This window comes from Gossypium arboreum, chromosome 11 (assembly GCF_025698485.1).
Source record: "Gossypium arboreum isolate Shixiya-1 chromosome 11, ASM2569848v2, whole genome shotgun sequence".
Lineage (NCBI taxonomy): Eukaryota > Viridiplantae > Streptophyta > Magnoliopsida > Malvales > Malvaceae > Gossypium > Gossypium arboreum.
The window spans coordinates 52,857,660-52,881,276 of NC_069080.1; the positions used below are offsets into that span (position 1 = coordinate 52,857,660).

A 23,617-nucleotide genomic window follows, 5' to 3' on the forward strand; every position below is an offset into this window, starting at 1 on the left:
TTAGTGGGGTAAGGATAATACAATGGTGGTGGTAGGCACTGATTATATGTGGGATAGGCCTGTTGGTAGGCATGGGCATCTCGCGGAATACACGATGATGTTCTTAATGAAGGTGAGCGGTATTTTGGTTGTGTTGTAGTTGCTAACCAAGAATAGTGGGTAGATGAGTAACATGGGGAGGTTGTTGGGGTTATGTTTGGGTTTGATAAAGTTCTTAGTTATGATTTCATGAATGATAGTGAAAGAGTGAGCCATGGTGGTTCATTCCACGCTCATCATACCAATTATTGATATGAGTTATTGACATAAAGAAGACTGTGGTAGAGAGGAGTACCATTTCGCCTAAGCTTGACAGAAAGCTAGAGAAAATGAGGAGTAAAGATTTTGTATGGAGGAAGTAGAAGAAGCAGAAGGAAGCGATGATAGAGGAAGGAGAGAGGATCCTTGTACCCTTATGTATCCAAGCTTATGTAGTAGGTCACCCCTTGTCTCACAATGCCACATGGTAGAGAGTACAATGACCTGCTTGGTTGTGCGAGTTGGAAAAATGACAATGCCGTTTTAAGTCAGTTATTGTCATGGTGTGTATTGTGTGGTCTTTGATCTGCCATAATTTGATATGAGCAATTTAGATTTCTCGATATACGCAAAGAGATTATTCTCGAGCAAAATAGCATATTTTTCGTAATTTTGATGTAAGGACATGTTGGAGGTTGAAAACGAGTAAGAACGGTACAAAATGAGAGGGTATTGTGATATCCAAACCTTGGAATTATGATACCTCCAACAGAATTGAGATTGAAAACCACCATTCAGTGGTATCACGATATCCATCCTCCAAGAAAACCCTCAAGTTTGGAATTGTTTGAGGTATTGCGATATCCTCTTCATTGGTATCGCGAAATTGATATCATGTAGGAACAAAATTGCACAAAAAGGGTCGTCTTTGTCCACCTAAAGCACCAATCATTGAAGGCTCGTTCAAGGGTATTCTGGGCACACAAATGGGTCAAAATAGTTGCTATGTCAGCCAAACTTTGGCTGTGAGAGAAAGAGAGGTCACATTACCTTAGTTTAGGCTTAGTTTTCTTAGGTTTTCTTTTAACTTCTCTTCCTCTTTTTCTAACGTGTCTTATTTTTATTTCCTTAGCTATAGATTTTACATTTCCAGACAATTTTTTTTTGTTTTAGTTGTTTTTAGTGTTAGTTAAGTTAAGTATCATTGTAGCTTAGGTTTATTTGCTTTTTTAATCCTTATAACTTGGTTGTAAGACATTTTCATATTTAGTTTAATGTATTTCAGTTTCTTTTACTCTGCATTTGTTAAAGTTTGTTCCTTTTATGTTTATTGCTTTAGATTTTCTTGTTGAATGCTTTACGTTACATGCCTTTTAGATTTTCATGCATAAAAATCTCAACTTTTATATTTTTCTCAAGCTTTGCTTTAATGCAATCTTTGTTTTTCATTTTCATGATTGTTAATTTTATTTCCAGCATGAGTAGCTAAACCTTTAAGGGGATGGTTGATAGAGATATGGTCAACTGATTACTAAATCGTAATAAATTGGACTAATGTGAATGAACTTAAAAAGTTAGGATTAACGACACTAATAGAACATTTAGGCAAGTGAGACCAAGAGGAGATCTTGTTGGGCACCAATTCATTAGTCCCGAGTTAGCCGGTGAAATCAAGAGATAATCCGAATTAATTTGTCTAACTTGGTAAAATGGAGAACGAGAGGTAAAATGGAGCAATTTTAAGAGTTTAAGCGATTTGGATCCCTAGTTCAAAGAGTAGGGAACCACACTAATATCAACCAATCACCATTTGTTATTTAATTGTTAATTCTGTGACTTTTCATGTTTTACAATTTAGTCCTTACCAGTTAGATAGCAAAATAGATTAATTTATCTTGATTTCATGCTTTTCCATAATATATTTTTTTGTGATTATTTGGTTAGACTTTTATTTTACACGCATGTTATTTAGAAATTGTTCAATCCAAGATTCTCTTGAATTTGATCCTTGGAATACTCTAGTGTTCTATTGTAACACTACAAATATTATAACTGACCTATCATACTTGCAATAAAGCCTTGAATGTTATATTGTATTTTAATTCCCAAGTGTTGATTCTCATCTCTCTCTCGTCAATCGGGAGAGAGATAGTCAGTCTTGCAAATATCGTAGGTTGTCTTGCTTTGACATCTCTATCTTTAAAGTTGTATGGGATGTTTAAGCCTAAGTGGCTCTAGTGAGGGGTGTGCCAGAGAGCATTCATGGTCTAGTCCATTAATTTTATATAAAATTTATTATATTATAGAATGTACATTTAAAAGGATAATTTAAAGTGGAAATTTCCTTATAACATATATTTACACGTATTATAATCATGTATATGATTTGAGATCAATCTTGGATAATTTATTTTAGAAGTAATGATTTTGAAATATTATATTTGAATTAAGTATATATATTTTGTAGTTACAATTGTGATTATGTTTAATAAATTAAAAAAGGGGCTAAATTAACAATAGTAACTTGATTACTTTAGTATTTTTCTTTTCATTCAATTAGTAAATTTATTCATGAATTTAAAACAAAAAGCAAGTGATATAGTGAATTACAAAATCAAGCCATTCATATATCACTCATTAACAAAATGCAACAGCTAAGCATAAAAATATCAGAAGTAATACACCTTTTAAAGCAAAAAGAGTCTACAATTAAAGTAGCCTCCCAGAAGATAGAGATAAATTCAACCTTTTGAATGATGAAAACCATACTACCCACTTCGTTAAACACCTTCCAATGCTTCTAAGGTGAGTCAAGTAATAACTATAACCCCATCAAAATAGCCAAAAGATCATCAATGTTGCAATACAAACATCGCAATGGACCAAAGAATAGACCTCCCACAAGCCATTCAAATCTCACAATACTCCTCTATATAACTCAAAAAGCAATCTCTTTTCTCCATATTGAAACAAACTAAGATCAAACTAATTAGATATCTCCAAGCCTTCTATAACGCCCAGAAAAATATATTTTTGCTTTTGTGAATATTTGACACAAGTTTGTATTTGTTTCAATGGTTAAGTGTTTTGGGTGTGTGTGAAAGGTCTTGGGTTCAAGTCCCACCTTTGTTAATTTTATTATTTTTGGATCAAGCCTTATCCTTGATCAGTGGGCTTATATTAAATTGTCTAAATATCCGTATCAGAATGAGCCTGCTAGTTCGAGTGGTAAGGGTGTTGGTGTATTGAAAGTCTTGTGTTTGAATCCCTGCGTTAGCATGGGTATTTATTTTTGCCCAGTTGTTAGGCAAGTTTTGGTTGAGCTCAAATTTTGAGGGAGTTATCAGTTGTGGGTAAGTGGGAGAAAAATAAGGGATGTTGTTGACATATTGTGTGATTTCTCCTTTTTTTTAAAAATTTTTTTGAGTATTTTCCTCTTCTTCCAAAAAAGGTTTGACGTCAGTTTCTGTTCTCCCCCCACTTCCCTATCAATTTTGATTTCTGTTCCTTTTCATCTTATTCTTTTGTTCCTTTCAAATTTTTGGTTCACGTTCATTGTATTCGCGCGGTTTTGGTAAGTCTCTCAATTCTTTCATCGTAGTAGCGATATGCTTGTGGTTGGGAATCTAATTCTATGAATGGTTGCATAGGTAAATGCGGTGAATTAGTGGTTTTCGCCTCCACAGTTTAACTTTCATGTAGTTGTTTTGCGGTGATAAGTGTGGAACGTTGCTCGATTTAGTTTGTTAAGTTTGGTAAATCTTTTGCCAACAGAGCTTTCAAGATTCTATTTTTAGGTGTTGGTAGTCTCGGGAGCTTTTTTGCATCGAAACAATACCAGGTGTGCTCCTGAAATGCAGAAAAATGAGTTTTAGTGAAAGTCAAAAAACTATTCTGTCAACACCACACAGACGTGTGGCCGGCCATATGGATGGCTATGAGCGAGACACGACTGTGTGGTCAATGAAGGCATGGTCGTGGGCAGCACACGGCCATGTGGTGACATGAGTGTGGCAGTGTGGGTCATACGGGCTAAGCCAAGTTAGGCGTGTGGGTTTTCGGCCAAGCCATGTGGGCCACAAGGGTAAGGCCAAATCTTGGCTTGTGGGCCACACGGGTGTGTTGGCCCATAATTTTGAAATTTTCCCTAGGGTCACACGGGTCGCTCTAATCAACTATGGGCCTAATGTAAGGTCGGTAAGGGATATGTAAACCTATTTTAAATGCTATGATATTCTGTTAGACTGATCTAAGTAGGATACTAAATGTTTGCCTGACTGTACTGCCATATGTATATATGTTATTTATATAAAAGCATTTCGAGCATGTTTATACTAATAAATTTGTATCTCATTTTCTGTATTTGATTTGGGGTGGGATTTGTATATGACAAGGAAGTATTTTGTTCGGCGTTGAACGCCTATATTCTGGTAGCTTGGCTGCATATATCCTGATATGTGTCTTAATGACACAATGTGGTGTGTAGGGATGAATGAGTTTTCTCAACCCCAATGGTGTGATAGGATTGTCGAAGATGGTATGTAGAGGATGGTAGTAGGATTTATGCATATATGCTTCTAGATCTAATTCTGAATCTGAAACTGTATCTGTTTCTGACTGTGTTTGTAATTCTATATGTTTGCATGCTTAATTCAGTTGGGTTACACACTGAGTTTTCGTAAACTCACATCTGTTGTCTGTTTTGTCAGGTAAACAACAGACTTAGGCGGATCGGTGTGAAGGAGTCTCATGGTGACCACGAGTTTGTGAATTGACTTTAAATAATGGGTTTTTATTTAATTACGGATTATTTCTAAGAGTGTTGTAATTATTGGACTCTCTGGACTGTTTGAATTTTTATTTTGGTTTTGGTCATGTTTTAACTTTTATAGCAACGTTTGACTAAAATTACGGTTTTACGAAATGAAAAGTTTCTTTTTTCAAAAATACGAACTGGATTTCCAAAATATCAGTTTTAAAGACTTCCGCTGCAAATTATGTTTTGGGCAAATGAATTAATTAAATAATGTTTTCAGTAATAGTTATAAAACTTGGATAATTTATCAGAACAACATTATTTTCAAAACCCTTCCACGTAACACTCTCAGATTCGGCCATAACATCTAGGCCGGATTTGGAGTGTTACATTTAGTAGTATTAGAGCCAGGTTACAAAACTCGGGCTATGAATTTTAGGTTTCAAAATTATATTACGAAAAGAATATGTGTTCAAATATTTTTTGATAAATTGGGAAAATATGTGGTACAACGAGTCTCCGGCGTCGATCCTGTTAGTAATTCTAAATTTTTGTAGAAAACTTTGAAAACACTGTGGTTAGAACTTTCTGAAACAGTATTGAGTAGTTAGAGACTGAAACCTTTTGAAACAATTATGAACTTTTGATAATTTATGCATAAAACATTTGTTAATAAATACTGGAGGTGATGCATAAAATTTTATAATGTTGATTAAAGCCCAAAATTTACGATGAGCGTTTATAGAATATGCAGACATGGTATTCGAGGCTGTGGTAGGGACCGTAGGGGGTTCAAAGATGAGTCTTCCTCTCTAGGTAGTATGTCGCACTTAGATAAGAGTGAGACACCAGTTTCGCTCGCTACTGAGACTGGTTCTCAAAGTCGTTCGGCTAGGGACGACGCATTGTCTCAAGCTTTGCTGAGGATCTTGGAGAGGGTCGCTGGACCCCATTCTGGTGTTGGAGGCCGAGGGTCGGTAATTGAACGACTCTGGTCCAATGGTGCTAAATTACTTAGGAGTGTCACTAGAGTCGCCCCTAATGTGGCCGAGTATTAGTTGGAGGCCATCGAGAGGATCATGAATGATCTAGACTGTACTCTTGAGCAGAAACTGAAGGGTGTAGTCTCTTTGCTTTGCGATGAGGCTTATCAGTGGTGGTTGACAATTGAGAATGGTACTCAGCCTGATCGTTTGAATAGGAATTTTTTAAAACCATCTTTCAGAGTAAGTACGTGGGGGCGAGCTATGTGGATGCTCATAGGCGTGAGTTCATAAAGCTCATGCAAAGTGATAGATCTGTGGCTGAGTATGAGGCCAAGTTTCTAAGGCTGAGCCTCTACGCTCAAGGCATGGTGGCGTCTGAGTATGAGAGGTACGTCCGTTTTGAGGATGGTCTGAGGGATAACTTGAGGGTTTTAATTACTCTACAGAGAGAGTAGGAGTTCACAGTTTTGGTTGAGAAGGCAAAGATCGTCGAGGATGTTAAGTGCGTGGAGTGCCAGAATAGGGATCGAGAGAGGGGTAAGAACAAGAGGGAATCAGAGCCCTCTAGTTCTGTTTAGAGGCCTAAGAAAAAGGCCAGATCTGATGGGCCAGTTAGAGTAGGGGCTCCTGTTGCTCCTATTGGGATTCAGCTATGCGATAGTTGTGGTAGGCGCCATCTAGGCGAGTGTTGGAGGAGGATAGGGGCTTGTCTGAGGTATGGGTCATTGGAGCACCGTATTTGAGAATGTCCACAGAGGGCTGATCAGATGCAAGCTTCGAGACCAGGTTCTGCATAGCCTTAGAGGGCAGTTCGGCGGCCATCTGAGGGCTGTGGATAGGCTAGGGGTGGTAATGGTATGTGTCGTGGGGAGAGAGGATCGGGCAGAGGTACTGGTCAAACTGAGGTGAGGCAACCTGCACTGGTTTACACTACACTACACTGAGAGGATAGAGATGCTCCTGATATCATCATCGGTGCGTTCCTTATATTTGATATGCCTTATACTGCTTTGATAGACATAGGTTCTACTCACTCCTATATAGCTAGCACTGCATCTGAAAACTTAGGGGTTCTTGTTGAGAATACTACTAGTGAGGTTACTGTACTGAGTCTGATGGGGTAGCCTGTTCGGGTTAGTAAACTTTATAAAGATGTCCTGTTAGAGGTACAAGAGGCGATATTTCTAGCAGATCTGATGGAGCTTCCATTTGGGGAATTTAACTTGATCTTGGGGATGGATTGGTTGGTTAAGCATTGAGTTAGCTTGGATTGTACAACTAAGAAGGCCGTTCTGAGAACTGAGGATGATAATAAGGTAGTGGTGATCAGTGAGCACTGAGATTATCTGTCCAATGTGATCTTCGTGCTCGTGGTTGAGAAATTGGTTCGGAAAGGATGTGAGGCGTATTTGGCTTACCTCATTGATTCTGTTCTGAAAGACTCTTCTATTGGGGATATTAGAATAGTGAGGGACTTTCCGAATGTCTTTCTTGAGGAGTTATTAGGTTTACCTCCGAATCACGAAGTTGAGTTCAGAATTGAGCTTTTACTGAGTACAGCTCTGGTGTCTATTACTCTATATCGTATGGCACCGAAGGAGTTTACAGAACTTAAGGCTCAACTACAAGAGCTTTTGGATTGTGGCTTTATCCATCCTACTGTGTTTCTATGGGAAGTTTCAGTTTTGTTTGTTAAGAAGAAAGATGGGACCTGCGGATGTGCATCTATTATCGGTAGTTGAACAAGTTGACAGTAAAGAATAAATATTCGCTTTCAAAGATTGATGACTTGTTTGATCAGTTTTGAGGGGCGTTGGTGTTTTTGAAGATTGATATTTATTCTGGCTATCATCAGGTGAGGGTTAAGGAAAATGATGTTCATAAGACTGTATTTAGGACTCGTTATGGACATTACGAGCTCCTAGTTATGCCTTTAGGTCTAACGAATGTTCCGGCGGTATTCATGGATTTGATAAACTGAGTCTTTCATCTGTATTTGGATCAGTTTGTCGTAGTATTTATCAATGATATTCTGGTATACTCTAAGACTGAGGATGAACATGATGAGCATCTTAGAGTAGTGCTTCAGATTCTATGTGAGAAATAACTTTACGCTAAGTTGAGCAAGTGTGAGTTTTAGTTGCGTGAAGTGACTTTTCTTAGGCATGTGGTTTCTGCTGAGGGGATCCATATTAATCCGAGGAAGGTAGAGGTTGTGCTGGATTGGAAATAACCTAAGAACATATCTGAGATCCATAGTTTTCTAGGTTTAACAAGGTATTATCGGTGGTTTTTCGAGGGATTCTCTCTAATTGTAGCTCCTTTGACAAAGCTTCTGCGTAAGGGTGTTCTGTTTGTCTGGACGGATGTGCAACAATCGAGCTTCGAGAAGCTCAAGTCTATTCTGACTCAGGCTCCTATTTTGATACAGCCTGAATCTAATAAATAGTTTGTGGTCTACAGTGATGCATCGCATGTCAGTTTGGGATTTGTATTGATGCAATATGGAAAGGTTGTGGCTTATCCGACGCATGATTTTGAGCTGCCTGCAGGGATTTTTGCATTAAAAATCTGGGGGTACTATCTGTATGGTGAGAGGTGTATCATCTACACTGATCACAAGAGTCTTAAGTACCTCCTTACTCAGAAGGAGTTGAATCTTAGGCAGCGCTAATGGATTGAATTGCTCAAGGATTATGACTGCACGATAGAGTATCATTCTGGTAAGGCCAATGTGGTGGCCGATGAGCAATGACTGATCTGAGAACAATGTTCGTTCGCTTTAATTTGTTTGACGATGGGAGTCTGTTAACCGAGTTGCAAGTTAGGCCGACTTGGATTGATCAGATTTGAGATAAGCAGTTAAGGGATGAGTCTCTGGTTTTGCAGTTTCGTCAGGTTGAGAGTGGCAATACTTCTAACTTTGGGCTGAATAGCAAGGGAGTTCTGTGTTTTCAAGGTCAGATCTACGTGCCAAATGATTTTGATTTAAGGCGATCAATTCTGAGGGAGGCGCATAGTAGCCTTTATGCTATGCATCCTGGCAATAATAAGATGTATTGTGATCTTCGTAAGTTGTACTAGTTGCTGGGTTTGAAGCATGAGGTTGTGGATTTTGTTGCTCATTGTTGGACGTGCCAGTAAGTTAAAACTGAGCACCAGTTGCTTTCGGGTTTGCTCTAGCCTGTTAAGATTCCCTTATAGAAATGGAAACGAGTAACAATGGACTTCGTTAGTGGGTTGCCCTTAACACCCACTAAGAAGGATTCTGTTTGGGTCATCGTGGATCAATTGACCAAGTCTGCTTATTTCATTCCGATTCAGATGGACAATTCTCTACAGAAGTTAGCGAAACTCTACATTTCTGAGATCGTAAGACTACATGGCGTTCCAGTTTTGATTATTTCTGATAGAAATCCTTGTTTTACTTCTTGATTCTGGAAGAAATTGCATGAGGCTCTGGATTTGAGATTGGACTTCAGTACTGCGTTCCATCCTCAGACCGATGGTCAATCTGAGAGGGTAATTCAGATACTAGAGGATATGCTTCGGGGTTGTGTTATTAATTTCTGAGGAAGTTGAGAGGATTATCTGTCATTAGCTGAGTTTGCCTAAAATAACAGTTTCTAGTCTAGCATTTAGATGGCACCTTACGAGGCTTTATATGGATGTAAATGTCGTACTCCGCTCTATTGGATTGAGTTGGGTAAATGTCGGGTTTTGAGTCTTGAGTTGGTTTCTGAAACTGAAAACAAGGTTAGACAGATTCAGGATCGTCTGAAGGTGGCTTCTGATAGGCAAAAGTCTTATGCAGATCTAAAGAGGAGAGATATTGAGTACTCTGTGGGGGGCTTTGTGTTTCTCAAGGTTTCTCCATGGAAGGAAGTTCTAAGATTCGGTCGTAAGGGTAAGTTGAGCCCTAGGTTCATTGAGCCGTATCGGATTCTGAAACGTGTAGGACCGGTTGCTTATCAGTTGGAGCTACTTCCAGAGTTAGATTGTATTCACGATGTGTTTCACGTCTCGATGTTGAGACGGTATTAGTCTGATCCATCTCATGTTATCTCGGTTGAGGAGATTGAGGTCAGACCAGACTTGACTTTTGAGGAGAAGTCAGTTCATATTCTGGATCGTGGTGTTAATGTTTCGAGGAGGAAGTCCATACCGTTAATGAAGGTTCTGTGGCGAAATCATGGCACCGAGGAAGCCACATAGGAACTTGAGGACTCGATGCGTCAATAGTATCCTCATCTATTCTGATCAGGTAAATTTCGAGGTTAAAATTTCTTTTAGGGGGTAGAGTTGTAACGTCTTGAAAATATATTTTTGCTTCTGTGAATATCTGACACAAGTATGTATCTGCTTCAGTGGTTAAGTGTTCTGGGTATGTGTGAAAGATCTTGGGTTTAAGTCCCACCTTTGTTAATCTTATTATTTTTGGATCAAGCCTTATCCTTGATCAATTGACTTATATTAAATTGTCTAAATATCCGTATCAGAATGAGCCTGCTGGTTCGAGTGGTAAGGGTGTTGGTGTGTTGGAGGTCTTGTGTTTGAATCCATGTGTTAGCATGGGTATTTATTTTTGCTCGGTTGTTAGGCAGAGTTTTGGTTGAGCTCAAATTCTGAAGGAGTTATCAGTTATGGGTAAGTGGGAGAAACATAAGGGATATTGTTGACATATCTTGTGATTTCTCTTTCTTTTTGAAATTTTTGAGTATTTTCCTCTTCTTCCAAAAAGGATTTGACGTCGATTTCTGTTCTCCCTCCACTTCCCCATCAATTTCGATTTCTGTTCCTTTTCATCTTACCTTAATATTGGTTCTTTCGTTCCTTTCAAATTTTTGGTTCACGTTTATTGTATTCGCGCGGTTTTGGTAAGTCTCTTAATTCTTTCGTTGTAGTAGCGTTACGCTTGTGGTTGGGAATCTAATTCTATAAATGGTTGCGTAGGTGAAGGCGGTGAATCAGTAGTTTTTGCCTCAACGGTTTAACTTTCGTGTAGTCATTTTGCGGTGGTAAGTGTGGAACATTGCTCAGTTTAGTTTGTTAAGTTTGGTAAATAGTTTGCTTATAGGACTTTTGGGATTCTGTTTTTAGGTGCTGGTGGTCTTAGGAACGTTTTTGCATCGAAACGGTACCATGTGTGTTCCCGAAATGCAAAAAAACAAGTTTCGATAAAAGCCAAAAAATTGTTCTATCAACACCATAAGGACGTGTGGCCGGTTGTGTGGATGGCCGTGTGGTCAATGAAGGCATGGCCGTGCGCAGTACATAACCATATGGGCCACACGGGCTAGGCCAAGGTGGGCGTGTGGGTTTTAGGCCAATCCGAATAGGACACGAAGGTAAGGCCAAATCTGGGCGTGTGGGCCACACGGGCATGTGGGCCCATAATTCTGAAATTTTTCCTAGGATCACACGGGTCGCTCCGATCGACTATGGGCCTACTGTAGGGTCGGTAAGGGCTATGTAACCTATTTTGAATGCTATGATATTTTGTTAGACTGATCTAAGTAGGATACTAATGTTTGTCTGACTGTATTGCCATATGTATATCTGTTATTTATATAAAAACATGTCAAGCATGTTTAATCTGATAGATCTGTATCTGATTTTTTATATCTGATTTGGGGTGGGATTTGTATATGAGGAGGAAGTATTCTGTTTGGCGTTAAATGCCTATATTTTGGCAGCTTGGCTGCATATATTCTGATATGTGCCTTAATGACACAATGTGGTGTGTAGGATAGGTGGGTGTTCTTAACCCCACATGGTGTGATGGCATGGTCAGAGATGGTGTGTAGAGGATGGGGGTAGGATTTATGCATATCTGCTTCTCGATCTGATTCTGAATCTGAAACTGTATCTGTTTCTGGCTGTGTTTGTAATTTTGTATGTTTGCATGCTTAATTCGGCTAGGTTACGCACTGAGTTTTCGTAAACTCACATCTGTTATCTGTTTTGTTAGGTAATACATAGACTTAGGCGGATCGGTGCGATGGAGTCTCACGGTGACCACAAGTTTGTGAATTGACTTTAAATAATGGGTTTTTATTTAATTACGGATTATTTCTGGGAGTGTTGTAATTATTGGACTCTCTGGATTGTTTGAATTTTTATTTTGGTTTTGGTTATGTTTTAAATTTTAGAGTGACGTTTGATTAAAATTACGATTCTACGAAATCAAAGGTTTTTTTTCGAAAGTACGAACTGGATTTCCAAAATATAATAGTTTTAAAGATTTCCGCTGTAAATTATATTTTGGGTAAATGAATTAATTAAATAACGTTTTCACTAATAGTTATAAAATTTGGATGATTTATCGGAACAACACTGTTTTCAAAACTCTTCCATGTAACACTCTTTAATTCAACCATAACGTCTAGGCCGAGTTTGGAGTATTACACCTTTTATCAAAATTTATCAATTTCTTCATAGAAAATATAGTTTAGGTTAGCATATACAACCAATATTACTATTTGTTTGAAGAGTTGATTGATGAGAAAGAAACATTTAAAAACAATTTATTCAACAAATTCAGACACGAGAAAGAAAACAAAACAGATACAAAGGATTGGTATATACAAAAAATCTTACATAAGAAAGAAAACAAAGTATTGGTATACACAATATTAGAATTTAGCATGCCCTACAGTCCTTCCATTCTAACATGAGAAAGAAAACAAAACAATTTTTTTTGTTTGAACAGTGGTAGAAATCGGTGGACAAAATTGCTTATATAGGAAATTGAATACACAGTATATATTTAATGCATTTAATGCATTTTTCTAATTTGATTACAATTTTAAAAACAAATATTGAACTTTCAAATGCATAATGTGATTTTTGCTTGATTGAGTTATTCGTATTAGAGCATGATCAGATTATATTAAAAATTTTTGTATTGTGCTTCAATGCATAATTTAGGCAAATTACGACACGTATTTATTATGATTTTTTCATATAACATGAATTTTTCCTTAATTATTATGATTGAGTTTTTATATAAATATATAATCTAATAAAAATTTAACTATATTTATCTAGAATCGAATTAATAAAATTGTGACAATCGTCGCACATTTAACTTGGTAAAAGTAACTAAATAAGCTGTCGGCATAGATTCGGTTGATATTTGGGTAAGAAATAAAAAATAATAATTACTTATTTAACCATCTAACTTTAAAAAAATTTATTTTAACCTTTCATTTAATTTTTATCTCTTTTATCTTTTAAGTTTGTATTGTTTGTAAAAACAATAAAAATAGATAGAAAAATTAAAGTTTGTTAATTTTCTTGACATGACATACACGTGGTAAGTTTTAATTTTTAAAATTAAAAATTATAGAAAAATAAATTTTATATATTTTAACAATTTTAATTTTTTAAAAATAGAATTTTTTTGAATTTTAAATTTTTAAAATTAATTACGTATGTCGCACTCTACGTGTATGCTATATTAGCAAAATTAATAAATATGAATATTTTTTATCTATCTTAAAATGATTTAACAAATAATGTAAGTTTAAAGCTAAAATTTGAAAATTAAATAGAGGTTAAAATAAATTTTTAAAAGTTAGAAAACTAAATAAGTCTTTATACCTAAAAAAAAATAAACTGCTACTCCACCTTATGGGAAATAACTGCCATTCCCTCTTATACCGACTGCACCTAACGGTCATTTGAAGTTTGGTGGTTGAAGATCTAAACTTCCAGGAGAGAATAACACTGGAAAGAAGCATCACATTTGTTGAAAATGAAAGCTACTACAGAATGGTCCAAATAAAGTTGATCCTAATCATAGATAATTAGTTTTCTTATTCCACCTTCTCTTCAAATCTTCAACCTCCCCACCAATAATCACCTTGGTTTTTCAACCATGCTTTCTTTCGGCCCTTCGTTATTTCCTCTAATCTACTTACCACCACCATTACTCTCTGTCCCTTTCTATCCTATCACCTCGTTTTGCTCCTATGGAAAGGTTCAAATTCTTAAGGTTTTTCAGTTTCAGAACCCAGCTCGACTTCCTCCCTTCTTCCAACCCTGTTCGTGAGAATCTCATCAATGGGGCTACCACTGATACCAATGGTGAGCATCGGGATGGGTTCTTTTCGAATTTGGTTGACGGATTTCTCCGGCGTTTTAAGTCTGGAAGTAAGTTGTCGTCCCCTGTAAGGTCTAATAACTAGTTTAATTTGGTTTTCTGACAGTGTTTCTGAGAGGGGGTTTTTGTGATTTTTGGGTCTTTGTTTGAGATATTTAGAGAAGATTGATGGCGGTTCAAAGACAGAAGAAGAAGAGAAGGTTTATTCTTGGTTATATGCTTTGGCCAGATCAGAAATATACATGGCTTTTGAATATGTTCGATCCACAGAAAGAGGTTAGCTAGCTTTCTTTTCTCCTGATTTAGTTACCGTTGTTGATTGGAATAGAATTGAATCGATATGTCTGTTATCTGTTTGATGTTTTGAAAATGAGTAAATTAAGTAGCGTCCTTGATCAATTCACCAGCTTTTCTGGGGAATGGATATGCTTATTTTACTCAATTCTGTTTTTGAGTAGGCTTAAGCTTTACTGAAGCTGAGAAGAGATTGAAGGAAAATGGGCCAAATACTCCCCTTGAATACACATTTCCAAGCTCGTGGCATCTTCTGTGGAGCGCCTTCTTTCATCCTTTCAATATCATTCTTATTGTGTTGTCAGCACTCTCATACATAACCAGTGATAATCCAAATGGATGCATCATGCTTATATTGGTTTTCATTAGCGTCTCCCTTCGATTCTATCAGGTACTCGTTTTAAAATTTTCGATCGACTGAATTCTCTATGAATTCTGATTCAAACACAATTGTATGCAACTTTAAATTCTATGCACCAACCAGGAATATGGCAGTTCAAAAGCAGCCATGCAACTTTCAGAATATGTTAGATCTCCGGTTAAAGTTCAAAGATGTGCAGGGAGGGTGGTTCAGACAGAATTAATCGTTCAAGTTGATCAAAGAGATGTTGTTCCAGGAGACATTGTCATTTTCGAGCCTGGGGACCTTTTCCCTGGTGATGTGAGACTATTAACTTCGAAGCACCTTGTTGTAAGGTATACAGCTTCAAATCTTCCCTTTCTGTATCAGGGTTTGAAATTTCCCTTTATGACCTTTTCTTTTTGACTGGTAATCCGTGGAATCCCTTATTTTGCATTCTTGCTTCTTCAACAGTCAGTCCTCATTAACAGGAGAGTCATGGCCAACTGAAAAAACTGCTGATGCGAGAGAAGATAGAAGCACTCCGTTGCTAGAATTAAAGAATATTTGTTTCATGGTGGGTATAGTTGCTCCAATATTACTCTTTTGTTCCTTGTGGTAATAATCCTTCCGCAATTACAGAACCTAAGAGTCATGTAGGAAAAATATTATAATCAGGATTATGTTTTTCTCAAGTTATATTGTTAATGTATCATGCAATTCCTTTAGTCACTTGCATATTTGAATCTTAAGTATGGGAACTTCAGTGTAGCTAATATCCAACTGTTGTCTATTAGTATGTGTTTAGTCATAGACTATTACTACATAATACGCTGAGGTATATACCGTTACGATTAATATTTCAGGGGACAAATGTGGTATCAGGTACTGGAACTGGTTTAGTTGTCTCCACTGGATCCAAGACCTACATAAGTGCCGTGTTTTCAACTATTGGAAAGCACAAACCAGCGGATAGTTTTGAGAAGGGTATCCGGCATATATCGTACGTGCTTGTTGGTGTAATGCTTCTAGTAGTCACAATCATGATACTGGTAGAGTACTTTACCTTTTATGATTTGAGTGAGAGTACCCTTTTTGGGATCTCGGTTGCATGTGCCCTAACTCCTCAAATGCTTCCCCTCATCATCAACACAAGTCTTGCAAAGGGCGCACTTGCTATGGCGAGGGAGAGATGTATAGTGAAAAGCTTATCCGCCATTAGAGACATGGGATCCATGTAAGTCCAAAGTTTCTCCCTGAAATATAGGGCTGAAAGAATTAAATCATTGCATGTAGATCATTGTTTGAAGTGAATGGATATGAAGTTGGATAACTGACAGAAAATTGAGTTGATCATCAACAAAGATGCTAGATTTGAATAAATTGGAAAATTGCGAAAGACGACTATAATTAAAAGTACATAGAATTTAGTAATAATTTTGGATTCAAAAGCACCCTGAAAAACACAGGATGATAACATTAGTTTACCTGTAAATCAGGGTCAGAAACCTATGCTTGCTTCCACTCGTTTGAAATCTAAAACCAGGAGTTTTAGATATGGATCTACTTTGATTTTTAAGAAAGCACAATACCTCAGAAAAATGCACTCTGTTGTCAAAGACAAAGTTACTCAGACTTCAAATGATTGTTAAATAGGGCATGTATTTGGCATAGGTATACTAAATTTCTTTCCTATATTACGAAGATCATAAACCCATAACAATGTTTAAAATGTGGAAGACATGTTTTTGGCATGGATACTTTAAAAAAATTAAGGAGTTCAAGTAGCATAGATTAGCATGTGAGGAGTCCCAGCTCATGTTCTATGTTGTTGCATGCTAGGTTCATCAAGTTTTCCATTTTGAAAGTATAATGTTTTGGTACTTATACTTCTTTTGCTTTTTGATTTTGCAGGGATATTCTATGTATTGATAAAACTGGGACGCTAACCATGAACCGTGCAATCATGGTTAATCATCTGGATAGCTGGGGTGCTCCAAGAGAAAAGGTCTTACATTTTGCCTTCCTGAATTCTTACTTCAAGAGTGATCAGAAATATCCGCTAGATGATGCAATTCTGGCATTTGTGTACACAAACGGATACCGATTCCAACCATCCAAATGGAGAAAGACTGATGAAATCCCTTTTGATTTCATGAGAAGAAGAGTATCGGTTATTCTGGAAACAGAATCTAATCCAGAAGTCAGAAATATCCAACCCTTTTACAGATTCATAATAACCAAAGGAGCACTTGAAGATGTGCTCAAAGTTTGTTCTTATGTGGAGAATGTAGATATGGGTGAGATAACAGCTGTCTCAGCAGAACACCATCATAGGATCGTAAATGTGGTGGAAGAACTTAGAAATGAGGGATTAAGGATTATAGGAGTTGCAATAAAGAACCTGCAGCAAACAGTGAGTTCAAATATCCTCTAAACCATTACCTTTTCTCTTCCTGTATGGCTGTATCCCATTCTGTTCTACTTTTGTCATGCATGAATTTCAAGCCCCAAGCATCCTTGTATAACGGGACATGTATGCAAGAACAAACTTTCATTACTATTATAGAGAACCAATGCTTAAACCCCTGTAAGTAATACAGTTTTATGTCATGTTGCAGAAAATAAGTAAGCAAAACATGGAAAATGAAGATGATGTTGAATCAGACATGGTGTTCCTTGGTGTTATAGCATTCTTTGACCCACCAAAGGACTCAGCAAAGGAAGCTCTATGGCGATTGGCTGAAAAGGGAGTAAAAGCAAAAGTATTAACTGGTGATTCACTTTCTCTAGCAATAAAAATTTGCAAGGAAGTTGGCATCAGAACCACACATGTAACTACTGGACCAGAGCTGGAGCAACTGAACCAGGAAGCCTTTCACGAGAAAGTGAAAAAAGCTACAGTTCTGGCTCGGCTCACCCCTTCTCAGAAATTGAGAGTCGTGCAGTCGTTGCAGTCAGTAGGTAATCATGTTGTTGGGTTCTTGGGAGATGGAATAAATGACTCACTCGCATTGGATGCTGCTAATGTTGGTATATCAGTTGATTCAGCAGCATCAGTTGCAAAAGATTTGGCTGATATTATTTTACTTGAGAAAGACTTAAACGTGCTTGTGGCAGGGGTTGAGCAAGGCCGCCTGACATTCGGCAATACAATGAAATACATTAAATTGTCAGTTATTGCTAATCTGGGGAGCGTTATTTCACTCTTCATTGTAACTCTGGCACTCAGATTCGAGCCATTGACCCCAATTCAACTCCTTGTGCAGAACTTCTTGTATAGTGTGGGTCAGATTGCTATTCCATGGGACAGGATGGAAGAAGACTATGTCAAAATCCCACAAAAATGGTCTGTCAAAAGTTTGCCAATGTTCATATTATGGAATGGTCCTGTTTGCACTCTCTGTGATGTGGCCACTCTTTTGTTTGTTTGGTTTTATTACAGTTCTGGTGGGAAATTGGATGAATCTTTCTTCCGCTCTGCATATTTCATTCAAGGGCTTCTCATGCAGACTCTGATTTTCCACTTGATCCGTACGGAGAAAATTCCCTTCATCATGGAGATCGCTTCCTGGCCAGTACTTGCTTCAACAGTAGTGATTTCTGCCATCGGTATTGCAATACCCTTCTCAATAATTGGACATTTCATGGGATTCACTGACTTGCCACTCTCATATTTCGGCTTTCTGGTGGTGCTTTTCGTAGGGTATTTTACAGTTGGTCAAATAGTGAAGAGAGTATACATTATGGTGTACAAAAAATGGCTTTAGAGTTTAGATGTTGGGATGATTCAAGGCTTCCACAAAAAGAAGGCAAGGGAAGAAGAAATTTTTGTTCATTGTACATTATGCGGTGACAGTACATATATTGCCATTGTTTTGACGGGATTGAGTTGACTGTAATTTGAGGACTTCAGCACCTTAAACTGGTAAACAACATTGTTTTAAACCAAAATGAAGATGGGTTTAGATTGCTTTAGAACATTACTGAATTGGATATAATTGTTCCATTAAAATCACAGTGCTTTTGAGTTTCCAATAACATTCCACTCTTTTACCCATCACCTCAATCATAATCCAAATAAATAGTGTTAGTTAGCCGAGCTTGTTCTACTTGTGATCATTATCCCAATATCTAAACGGCCTTGCTATTGATATTTAAAGGTCCGGTTTTAAAGTCTTTTATTGATTTTCTAGTTTTTATGTGAAAAATTATGTTTATGGTCATGCATACGTGCTAAGGATACAATTTATTTTCGTAATTCGTGTCACATTAGATGATTCTTTAGTGCTTAACTCTTGTAAGTTGAGGATCCTCGTTAAAAATTCGTTAAAAATTCTTTAAGTTGTTGAAAATAAAAGAAAAGCAACTCAAAACTAAATAGAAATAAAACATCAGAAAAACCACATAAAACTAAAAGCACACAAAGTGTTTGAGTAAGTTCATTTAAAAGTATTCTATTACTCAAGAATGAATACAATGAATGAGATCATTAAAAAAACTTTTTATTTATAGTTGAGCTGATTCACATGATCCCCTAATATTACAAAATCAAATCTTATCAGATTACATATTTTCTAAGATTAGTTTCTTTATTTAACAATATAGTCTTAATTTTCTCTTAAGTGTTTCACTGGGCCATTAAGGCTTCAACTAAATGTGTTTCTTCACATGTTTTACGACTCGGACCAGTACAAGTAGGTTAAATGAAATTTATTTCATCAATTGACGTCAATGAGATGCTCTTTGCGTATTCTTAAGGGTCTCTGATTCGCACCCCACAACATATATACACAGAAGATTGTATGAAAGAGACTTATTTATTTGACATTATTAATCATTAAATATTTTAAAAGATATTTTTGATAATTAAATGGAAATTCAATTTTTTATATTGGGTGAGAAGTGTGTTAGACAAAACACGTTAGCGAACAAAAATAAATAATTAAAATAAACACATATAAAATAAAATATGAACATAATTATTTATAGTTAATTTATCAAATATGAAAATCAAATAAAATAATTGAAATAAAGGAGAATTGAGATTTTACGAAACATTGAGGCCTGTGAAATACAGTTTCCTTAAGACAGATTTAGCCGTTCCTACAGTACTTGAAGTAACATTGGTCGAAAGTCTCCCAGGATACAACAACATCAGTGGTCAAAGTAGTAGCATCTCTACCACGATCAATCGAACGAACAATACCTTTTTCTATCACCGGAATATTTAGAAAACACGAAAGATAGAAAAAGGAGATTTTTGAGAACAACAGAATTTTGGCAAGAGAATTCTTAAAGAGTATGAGAGTGTGCAGCAAAAAAACCCTTCAGAATCATGGCCTTTTATAGGCATGGAGAGTGTTGTAATTATGGAAAAATATCCCCAAAATTTGCTGAGGAAAATAAATTTGTGTTGGGCTAAAATATCCGTAGGCTCATTTTGGGCCTGACCGGTCCGGACATTTCGCGTCGCCCACGTTGTGCAGGTGCGCCTCAACCCCGTCGGGTTTGGACCTGTACCCCCCACGCGTGCGAGGTAAGATTACAAGCTTAGTTATTCAATTACCTTTTATTTTTCCTCAACAAATATTTCTAAGTAGCTTACTTTGAGCATCAATTTATCATTCATTACTCAACCATTTTGAGCATATGATATACCGTTGTAAAGGTCTCATGAATTAGATTATGAAACCATAAAATTATGATTTAACTCTTCACCTTTACCTATTGAGAATATGCTTCAAAATTCACATAAAATGCAATTTTTCCAACAAAGCATTCACACGGTTTGATATTAGATAATGATATGGTACATTAAGGAAACCTATATATGTGCTTAATAATATTTAAAATATAAAATTAAATAAATGAAACAGATCAAATAATAATCATTTATATTTTCATAGTATAAATTATTCCAACTATTTTATATGTATATTCAAAGTGATATAGAATTTAACATTGTTTAAAATAACATGAAAGTAAATGTAAAATTATAAAATGAAAACTTTCATGATACAAACTTTACATTTATTAACTAATCTAATTATATTTAATATTTAATTTTAAAAACATACCAAATTCACATCTAATTTTAACTCAAAACTCTAAAATTCTTAAATAATCAAATTACTCTGTAAACATACTCAATTAAATTCTCAAATATTAAAAATAATATATTTAATGAAAAACCTCATATAAGATTGAGCATCAGGAATCCAAAATTATTCAAAATTGAATAGTATTTGGATCCACCACCCAATAGTTTGAACATACAATATATTTAATAAATACAATAAATAATGTAATAGACTCTTGTTAATATTTAAAACTTTTAATTTTTTAGAATAAAACTTTAACTTAATTAATTATAAAATTAACTTAATTAACCATTCTATATTTATAGTTTACATCATGGTTTGATAAATTAATCTATAGGTTTGCTTTTTTTTAAATAATTTTTAGGGTATATAATAAAACTTGAAGGAAATGAAAATGACAGGATCAACATTTTTGTTAGACTCCTTTTTATGCAATTGACAGGAAAATAAGAGTGTTGGGTGGCAAGATTCTTTGCTTTCCCCTACTTTTCAACTTAGCCTAGCATTCGTAAAATAGAAAAGAAGAAAAGCTAGTCTACAGTAAAAAGCCCCCGTGAACTGTATTTTCCATGTTTGGCCCCTTTTATTTTTTTTCCTTTTTCCTTTTCTATTTTTTACATCCCTCTCTTAGGTTTTTCATTTTTATATCCATCTCTTAGATTCTATGGACAGATTTAAGTAGTCATCCTTGGTTTTTCATTTTTTATTGTAATTCTATATATTATTTATTAAATTGTGTGCCACCAAAAATTATTTCTTAGAATATTATTTTAACATACAATGGTATTGAGTTCAAGATGTCAAATCATCATATAAGTATGTGTCATACATATCATGAGAGAAATACTCCAAAGCGTAATATCTCGAAACCTTTAAAACATCGATTTCAAGTTCAACAGTTTGACCAGTAAATTCTTTTGGTTGGCTGAACCAACCTATTAAATATAATGGAAGTCACCAATCATGGGACTCAACTTCTTCCCCATAAATACCCTATTCGTTCTCTTTTCTTTCTCTCCAAAATCCTATTAAACTCTCTAAAAAACTTGTTGTTTTTTTACTTATTTTTGTGAAGAAATGATGAAATCAAGGTTTTAGGAAGAGCACATTGTCAAGTACTCCATTTGTATGGTGAAATTTTCAACTCGAATTTATAATTTTATAATTTTATAATTTTGCAAAAATATTTTTAAGATTTTTTAAATTTTAATTTATTTATTTTTGTGATTTTTTAACAGTAGGATGATTGAATTGTTAGTGTCAAAAATAATTTTAATTTCTTGAAGTCTGATGGGCGTATAGTAGAAGACTTTAAGAATGATGATTTATATTTGGCATCTACAATGACAAAGTATTTCACTTGCATTCTCGAGTTATTTGTTGCACTATTGGAAAGATAGAGGTTGAATTCCATTTCCTATATGCGAGGAAATGACTATTACACTCGAATATGTCACTTAAATAATTGGCCTTCCAAACGATGGGCACACAATAATCAAACCTAATAACATTGACATGGAGTATGTAACAGCCCATTTTTGGTGAGATCGGAACAGTAGTTTCAGGACCACAAATTCGAGCCAAAAAAATTATTTTATTTTTATTTTATGGTTGGCATCATGATAGGAAGGTCACATGAAAACTTTGATACGAAAATTTTACCGATTGTGTGTTTAATTAGGGAAAGGAATAAATTGCATAAAATGCAAAATGTGGGTTCTAATAGTTATAGGTATCAAATAGCTATGGAATCCAAAACTTGAGGTCCTTATATGGTAATTAAACCATTAAAGAGTAGTTAGTAGATATTTTAATGACTCAACCATGGAAAAATTAGAAAATGTTAGGGACTAAATTAGAAATCAATAAAATTAATAGATGATAATTAATTAAAAAAAATCATCTATTTTCATATGATCTTCCCCAATTTTTCTAGGGAAACCCTAGGAGAGAGGATGAAAACTTTTCAAGCTTAAAAAGGTATGAAATCAAGTCCCATTTTTAGTAATTTCTATATTTTTGGAATCGAGATAGTCTAATATTCTTATTTAAGGGATTTATTTGAAAAGTTTTCAAGGTATGAAATTTGGGTCATGGATGAATATGTTGAAAATTAGAAATTTATGGTAGAAAATGAAAAGTTATTCATAGATAAAACACCCCTAACCCGTATCCGTCGCCGGAATAGGGTTTCAGAGCATTACCGAAATTAATAGAATAATTACAAATAAATCATGCAAAAGTACTATTCATGTTCGGAAATAATCAACTTGTCCCTTAAATGGACCTTTGAGGCCCAATATGAATAGTAAAATCAAATCGGGACTAATTCGGAACTTTTGACAAATTTCTCGAAATTTCAAAATTTTTTTCAAAGTACAGGGCTCACATGCCCGTGTGGTCTAGGGATACGCCCGTGTGACCCTTAGACATGCTCGTGCTTCAGGCCATGTGGTTAATTTAATTTTCATAAATTAGGTGCAGTTTTCACACAGCCAAGTAACACATCCGTGTTCAAGGCCATGTCTCACACACAATTGAGACACATGCCCATGTGCTCAATTCTGAGCATTTTTTTTCTAATTTTTAAGATGCAGGGGACACACGGCTAGACCACACGCCTATATGCTAAGCTATGTGTCACACACGGTTAAGACACACGCCCGTGCGTTTATTGTATGGACAAAATAAAGCTATTTCCTAGCTTTATTTTTCACCCCTTTTAGCCTTGCATCTACACCAACGCTTATATACAATTTATTACATTCATCAACCACATTTTCATACCAATATTTAAGTCTTATACATGTCAATTTATACTCTTATTTATCTAGATACCATGCTCACATCTGTGCATATTGTATCAAATATGCTAATTTAATTCATTCATACACATCTCATTGTGATTTCTATTAATCAATCATTTTCAAACATATACAATGATATAGTCTTTTATACTTAAACACCAAAACATGCTCGTAACTAGCCATTCCAATAGCTAATCATTAACAG

General features: G+C 35.7%; 2 protein-coding genes across 3 annotated transcripts; both read left to right on the forward strand.

Moving 5' to 3' along the window:
* Positions 1–9,402: 9,402 nt before the first annotated feature.
* Positions 9,403–9,975, forward strand: LOC108485317 (uncharacterized). The gene is made up of 3 exons (XM_017789136.1): positions 9,403–9,516; positions 9,628–9,723; positions 9,805–9,975. Exons 1-3 carry the CDS (start codon positions 9,403–9,405, stop codon positions 9,973–9,975), a joined length of 381 nt encoding a protein of 126 aa, XP_017644625.1.
* Positions 9,976–13,442: 3,467 nt separating this feature from the next.
* Positions 13,443–18,516, forward strand: LOC108486473 (uncharacterized). Of its 2 annotated transcripts, none has more exons than XM_053021999.1 (8): positions 13,443–13,851; positions 13,974–14,143; positions 14,326–14,552; positions 14,646–14,857; positions 14,976–15,078; positions 15,368–15,738; positions 16,416–16,917; positions 17,123–18,516. In XM_053021999.1, exons 2-8 carry the CDS (start codon positions 14,110–14,112, stop codon positions 18,269–18,271), a joined length of 2,598 nt encoding a protein of 865 aa, XP_052877959.1. In that variant the 5' UTR covers positions 13,443–13,851; positions 13,974–14,109; the 3' UTR covers positions 18,272–18,516. The 2 variants fall into 2 exon arrangements, with proteins under 2 accessions (XP_052877959.1, XP_017646026.1); XM_017790537.2 differs by having other exon boundaries at positions 13,447–13,917; positions 14,027–14,143.
* The last annotated feature ends 5,101 nt before the right edge of the window (positions 18,517–23,617 follow it).